The 7,655-nt window shown below is 45.6% G+C and overlaps 1 protein-coding gene across 3 annotated transcripts in view; it reads right to left on the bottom strand.

Moving 5' to 3' along the window:
• Window positions 1-1,261, bottom strand: part of RTN3 (reticulon 3) — a 59,577-nt gene extending 58,316 nt beyond the window's left edge. The window contains exon 1 of one of the 3 annotated variants that reach the window (XM_043870820.1): window positions 930-1,261. In XM_043870820.1, the coding sequence (XP_043726755.1) occupies window positions 930-1,074 (145 nt within the window). In that variant the 5' untranslated portion in view covers window positions 1,075-1,261. The remainder of the gene's footprint in view (window positions 1-929) is intronic. The other 2 variants (XM_043870830.1, XM_043870840.1) reach the window with 2 other exon arrangements.
• Window positions 1,262-7,655: the final 6,394 nt, after the last annotated feature.

The following is a 7,655-nucleotide window of genomic DNA, read 5'->3' on the forward strand; positions in this document are numbered from 1 at the left end:
ATGCGAGGAGAAGGGGGTTCCACCAGCCCCTGCTTTGTCTGAATTTTCTCCCCCTCCCACTTTTCTGCGGGAAACACCCCCTTTTGTTATACTTCGATCAATAATAGCCAACAAAAAGCATGGAATTAAAACATGTCTACTGCTTGGCATAACTCTTATCTATTCTCTTCTAGAATATAAGCTGCTAACCTCGTGCCCCCACCCCCACGCCGCGCCAGTGAAGAGCAGGCTGTGTTGCAGATGCAGCCACGGATCCATCTTGGACCGCCAGCAGCTCCCTCCCAAATCTTCCCTGAGCTATTCTCATCACGCCTCCTTCTGCCTCCGAGCCTCTGAAAAATCGGGCATTCCGAGTCTGGCCACAAAAAAAAAACTAAAGGAGGATGAAAACAGTACAGAAAACGGCTTCAGTGTTTCCATTAAACTTCCTCATCCTCCCCACGGGCAACCGAAAAAAACCACCACCCCATATTTTCTGGAAGACAACCATGAACGACTGGTTATGGCAACACCTGTCTGCAAACCTGCAATGCAACCCAACCCTTTCACCGCCATCCCCTCAAAATCCTAACAGGGCATTTCTCCTACCTCCAACCTGCCCCGATCCTCTCAGTCTCTCTAATCCTCCACTAAATCACCCCGGTTCAGAGGACGGATTCGCCCCCCGCCCCCAAACTGGTGTCTTTCGCCCACCTGCCCAGTCTCGGCGTTAACGCCCACCCGCGGGAATATCTCCCCTCCCCCAGTCTGTTTTCCCCTCACCCCGTTATTTCCTCACCGCCTGCAAGACCTGTCACCCCCCTCCCCCTTAGCCCATTTTCCAGCCGCTCCTTCCCGGGGGATGAAGCCTCCAGAACGCGAGGGTGATGTGCCTTCCCTGACCCCCTAGGGCCCCCCTCCCGAGGTCGGGGTCCCTCGGCGCGCCTCACCCGCACAGGAGGAGCCGCAGCTCTTCGTCCCCAGGGCGGGGCAGGCTCCCGGGCTCCCGCTGCCACCACCGAGCGCAGAGGACTCGGCCCCGGAGGACGACGAGGAGACGGACGGGGACTGAGTGGCTGCCGACGGCTCTGCCATGGCTGCGCGAGCAAAGGCGGGAGAGGGATGAAGAGAGATGTGGGACGGGAGACAGGGAGGGGAGAGGAAATAATCCGGCAGCTGGCTCTCCAAAGTCGCCTCGCCTCTCCTGCTCCGAGGACAGACTCCGACGGACTGACTGACTCAGCCGAGCACCGCGAGAGGGCGGGAGAGCGACCGCGCAGGCGCACAAGGGCCCTCGGGCGGGGGCGGAGATGGTAGCCTTGCGCCCACTGACACAGGGCGCAGGCGCAAGAACTGTCCCTCGGCGCTCCTCCAGAGAAGGAGGGGCAAAACCGGCCTCGCGCTGCGCCAAGGCCCTTGGAGGGGTGGGCGGTGCCCCCCGGGGACCTGGCGCAGGGGGCGTGACCAAACACCAAGCTCCGCCCACCACTGCGGCCGAAGTTGAGGGGGGCCCTGCGCCTTAGTGTTTCTCCACGGATTTTTCTGTGATTGCTTTAGCTTAGGCTGATTATGTGTTTTAACGATAGAAATTTCTTTTTGCTTCTATTAGTGAAGTATATCTTTCCCACAAATTCCAGAGCCGATGTTTTTTGTCTGATGCGTTCCTACTCGTGACACCGAGGGTTACAACCACAGTGTAGGTCCACTCTGCAATGTGATTTATGGATTTTCCCGGATATATCCTAATACCCCATCACCACGAGGGACAGATGGTACAATCTCCCATTTGGTAGGTGAAGAAAGAGGCTGTACAGAAAAACTATTCCAATAACATTGCAATGCAGCCGCAGAACCTGCTTCACGTTCTTATCTCGTTACTCTTCCCCAAAAGGGGTCTGTCCCAAGATTGCCAGTTCCCTGTGGAATAACTAACAGAGAAGACACATTCTGAACGAAAAAAAAAAAAAAAAAAGCTAAACTAATGAGAAGGATGAGCCAGAAGATAACAGCCTGGTTATAGGATGGTAAAATTAGGGGTTAAAAATTGAGAATGTGGCACAAAAGACATATAATTGAATTTATTCGTCGCCTAAAAGGGGTCCTTAGTGGAAACTGTATTTGAAACCGGATACTATCTAGTTTATACTGGATTTCACTCTTTTTGGCTTCTCTGATTGGCTTGCAAAATTCAAAGCCTTCTACCTACAACTGGCCAAATGATTTGCAGTGTGCATGATTCTTTTAAAAAGGGAAATGTAGACCAGGAGTAATAAAAATCAAGACTATAGGCCTTGTTATTGCTAAAGCAGCAATCAGTGACCCCCAAGGGCAATTGCAGGATCAGCAGATCCTGTAAAGATGCAACCTCATGAAGAGGGAGGTAGTCAGCCAAGCAGCCACAGAGAGGGAAAGCAATCTGACCAGTGGAAATCTTCTAGAACAGGCGGTGAACTCCATCTGCCCTTGACAGATTTTAAGGTCAGGTAAAGCCGAGACAGGAGAAAAGAAAAAAAGAAAAAAACTTCTGGCCATTGAAACACTCTTAAAAAAAGGCACAGAAGAATATTTCCCAAAATAACTTTGTGGCAAATATCTTACCCTAGCATTTAAAGCATCAGTTGATACTGCAGCAGCTTGTCCTTTGGATGACAGAGAGAAATGCAAGCCAATATGATAATCAAACCAGTTATCTACCATTCTGATAAATACATAAATTTTAAGCATTTATATTATCAGGTGCTGGATAAGGAAATGAATGATGCTGGTCTCTGACAGCAGTTGCAAGGATCTGCAGACCCTGCCTGGAAAGGAACCCTAGTTCAATATCTAGAAAGAGAGAAAAGAAGATAAAAATCAAGACACTGATGTGGTCTTGGTGGTCTCTTTAGAGCCTTCAAAGTTTTTACACAAGAGGCCTTTGTGTGGGGTGTTCCTTGGTGGTCCAGTGGCTAAGAAACTGTGTTCCTAGATTCCACATGCTGCAACTAAAAATCTCATGTGCCTCAACTAAGACCCAATGAAGCCAAATAAATATGTTTTTAAAAAAGGCCTTTGTGCTTGATCCAGTTCCTGAAGCTGCCTTTCCTTCCTGCTCCATCTGCTGTATCAGTACATTTTCCTGAGAATGACTCTTGGTTGGGATGTTATTTATGTACCTGATCTGTTGCACAGATGTTTACTGGTCATTTGCTGTGTGTTTGATACACAGAATACTGGGAAATCTGGAGGGATCCAAAAAATATGTTTGTCCTGAGTTTACAAGCTAGGTGGGGCTTAGAACATACTCACATAAAATTAAAACAAAATACAAATTAAATAGCAGCCAAAACAACTCCCAAACAACACAAAACTATAACACTATGATTAGATGACAAGTGAATTGTTTGAATTTAAGAGTAGACGGAATCACTATGGAGTTATAGTAACTTGGGGAGGTTTTATGAAGAAATTAAGTCACATAGGAGCTTGGAGTGGTAAGGAGGCCCTTAAAGGCAAGAGAGAATGGTGCAAAGCAAATGCAAGGGGTGCTTTTTTGCAGGTATACAATAAGACCTCCTTCTGGGCAGACCAATCACAAAAAAGCACACTTTTCTCCCAGCCCAGTCCATGATGCACTTCAGTGCTGGCTTGTCCAGCAGAACTTGGCCTAGATTTGATTCCCTCTTGCCCTTCCTTTCCACAGGCTGCATTAATGCAACACAAGACCACACAGCCTTCTGTGGTGACTGGAGGCTTAGAAGTGTGAGATGTTTTGGGTGTAGTTAGCCCAGGTTGGCTAGAGCCAAGGGCTTGAATTGGGACAAAAGGGAGAGCAAATGGAGATGTTTCAGGGCCAGAGTATGGAGAAGTAGAAGCAGAGCCCTAAAGAATGAAGGCTTAGGAGGATCCAGTATAAGTTTTCAGGCAGGGAAGGGCTCAGATGGAATTGTTAGTGCTCACTGGAGTACAGCCATTTCTCAGGAGTTTTGCTGAGCAATTTTAATTGTCGAGGCACTGAGCTGGGAAGTCTTTCTTGGTCCTGTCTTTATAGGATGGTATTTACAAAGCTAATTTCCCACCTCGTCTTCCAGGTCATTTTATCATCAGTTTTTTTTTCCTTGACTTTTAAGGAAAAAAAAATTAATTAAAAATTTAATATATTCACATGCCATATATGTTTATAATCAAAAGTATATATACTATAAAGTTTTAATCTATCACTAACCTCTCTGTACCCACTGGTCTCCCCCTCTACACTCACAGAGGTAACTGCTGTTAGGAGCTTTTTTGTGGCAAATGCAAAGGTGAATATAGCAAATTTATATTCTTGTCTACCTTTTTAATGCTTCCCAGGTAGTGTATTGGTAAAGAATCTGCCTGCCAATGCAGGAGCCGCAAGAGATGCAGGTTTGATGCCTGAGTTGGGAAGATCCCCTAGAGAAGGAAATGGCAACCCACTCCAGTATTCTTGCCTGGAAAATCCCATGGACAGAGGAGCCTTTGGGGGTACAGTCCATGGAGTCACAGTCAGTACATGACTGAGCGCGCGCGCACACACACACACACACACACACACACACACCCTTTTTAACACAAATGATAGTGCTTCCTTTCCTTAACAGCAAATTCTAGTGATCTTTTCTAGTGTCTTTTTGAGGCATTAAGACAGTTGTGCTGTTGACTGCAGTTAACAATAACGAAGCAGCTGATAGATCTAGAGGTTTTATTCTGTTACTATATTGAGGGCCTGATATTCAACTTATAACAGCCTAAGAGTCAGGATTGACTTTTCTTTTGACAAACTAGGACAAGTTATTCCCTCATTTTTTTTTTTTTATTCCCTCATTTTATACACAAGCAAAGTAAGGTATTTAAATGACACCCAGGAATGTCAGTTCTTCAGTCTGTCCCTTACGAGTGCCTAGATTGTTGCTTAAACGTGGATTCTGCGATTAGGTGGTAGGAGAGGAGTCTGAAGTGTGTTCCAACACAGTGAGTGAAGGTTATTTACTTGGCTGTTTACCCAACAAGGCTGTGAGTCTCTGGAGGACAAGAATGTGCCTTATGTACTGTGGCAGCATTACTGCCTAGCACTGTGCCTGGTATATAACAAACACCCTGTTTTTGGAAAGCTTTGGAACCTGATTCACAGTGGATATTATTGCAGAAAACAATTTTGCTATTTTTGTCCTTTGTAACATACTCTAGTATGTTGAATATTTATGACTTTGTTTTGCTTTTCCAGAATGAATATAATAATTACCAATTTTTGAGCACTAATCATGCATTAGTCATAATTACCAAACATATCTCATTTAACTAACTATGACAACTCTGTGGCTTGAGTATTCAAGTCATTTGGCAGATGATGATGAAACGAGTTCAAAAAGGTAGACTAACTCACCCAACTGTACAGCTAGTGAGCTAGAATTCAGAACCAGGTCAGTCTGACCACAAAGCCAGTGGCCTTGACCATTCAAACATATCTATATGCCACCTACTTCTTGAAAACCACAAGGAAAGCTCAGCCTCTGCTCATACATGAGTGAGATGGCTGAAGGCAGGCTCAAATCAGTCTTATCAATATTTAGCATTTTGTATCTCCAGGGTTTTGATAACCATGAATACTTGAGAAGGAAACAATAATAACAAAACAGGCTTCTTGTTTACAGGGGTTGTTTTCTGAATTGCGACTAATCCTAAAACCTATGTATAATTTGTATTGTGTTGTTCCAAGTGCCGAAAACTTCTACAATATATGCAGAAGGCTGAGGTGCTGATATTGACCTTGATGATGTTATACTGAGCAAGATGTAATGTCAGTATTTGCCGTCACTTCCTGACAGGGTGCGTTTCAATGTGTCTCTATTGGGAACCCTTAAAATAGAACAGTGGAGAAGGAAATGGCAAAGAAGTCCAGGATTCTCGCCTGGCAAATCCCATGGACAGAGGAGCCTGGCAGGCTACAGCCCATGGGGTCACAAAGAGCTGGACACGAATGAGTGACTAACACAAATTAGAACAGGGTACGTTGTTCAAAAGCAAAAATTAGGTATTTAGTATTAAAGGAACAAAAAAGTGAGTGGGCAGTGTTACGTGTAACATGTACTTTCTTTATTCATCCTTTCAGTAAGTATTTGAGTTTCTACTTCCTGCCTGGCACTGTTTGGGGACACTGAAGATACAGGCAGTGAACACAAAAATTTCTATCTGTAACTTATGTTCTAATGGGAAGAGACAAACAGAAAAGCAAAACAGAAGTTAGATGTTGAGCAGTCTTATGGAGAAGGTTGGGGAAGGGGAGTATAGGGGTTTCCCTGATAGCTCAGATGGTAAAGAGTCTGTCTGCAATGCAGGAGACCCAGTTTTGATCCCCGGGTTGGGAAGATCCCCTGGAAAAAGAAATGGCAACTCACTCAGGTATTTTTGCCTGAAAAATCCCATGGATGGAGAAGCCTCCTGGATGGAGGAGTCCATGGGGTTGCAAAGAGTTGGACGTGACTGAACGACTAACACTATATGCTCATCACCACCATGTTCAGTTTAACTTCTTTAATTGTTTATTGCAATTGTGACAAGTCTTTAGTCTCTGGCCCCTTTCTCTGAGCATGCCGCATATCCCTTGGATTTGAGTAGTATCTCTTAGGTCCTGCTTTCTGCACATACAATGTGAAACCCCAGTAACCACTTGTCCTGATATTTACATCTAGTTTCTTGCTGGTCAGGTAGCTTAGCTTGAATCTAGACTCACATATAATGCCTGGAGGAGGTATTCAAATAACCTTGAGAATTTGCAGAGAATCAGAAGGGACAGAGGAAAAGAAAACAAAACAGGACCTCTTTAGGTAAGTTTAAGCAGAATTATCTTTACTTCTTTACTGCTGGCCTAATCACTCCGGGAGTGAAACACAGATCAAGGGCATCGCACAGCATAGAGATGGCTGGAAGGAGTTCCTGGGTAGGTTATAATAGGTAAGACAGAAGAAAGTGGAATAATGTGTCAAGTGAATGAAGCAAGGGTGATGCAAGAGGTGGTGGTGGCAACAGACACTTTAGCCTCTCATCAGCTACGTACCCCCAAGACAACTGTCCCTACCCCAACAAATCCAAAATAACAATATTCTCCAATTGTGACAACTGCCAGTTTTGCAATCACATGTGAGTGTGAATAAAAGCATTTTTGGAGAACTGTGTTTGCACTGATCTACCATACAGTTTAAGTAAGAGCGTCATTGCCAAAGCAACTTCAAGACAAGCTCCAGGAAGCCAGAGGTTTACAAAATACGGCCATAGCTTAGAAAGAACAAAGACAGTGGAAGGACTTTCCCTGGAAGTTCTTATGTTAGCTGTTAAAGAGTAGCGATGGTGCGCCATCAGGCTTGGGCAGAGACAGGAATATCGGGAGTAGCTGTAATGGTGATAATGAAGTCACGGCCTCCTCTCCTTGTGAAGTCAAAATCATTTAAAAAACCAGTGATGCTCACGTCACCCATGGTTGAGGCCTCCCTTCGGTCCTTAGGGTAGAGAGCCGCCTACCTATGGCTCCGGCCAGCGTTAAGCACCGAAACCCTCTCAAACGCGGCCGGTAGGGTCCCGATGCCTGTTCCACCGAGGCCTCGGACCTGGGCCTGGCCTCAAGACTAGGAGCTGGGCGGGGACCACCGGCCGGCTCGGTTCTCCCCGCATGGCCTGCTGGG

The sequence above is a fragment of the Cervus elaphus genome, chromosome 2 (genome assembly GCF_910594005.1).
Source record: "Cervus elaphus chromosome 2, mCerEla1.1, whole genome shotgun sequence".
NCBI lineage: Eukaryota > Metazoa > Chordata > Mammalia > Artiodactyla > Cervidae > Cervus > Cervus elaphus.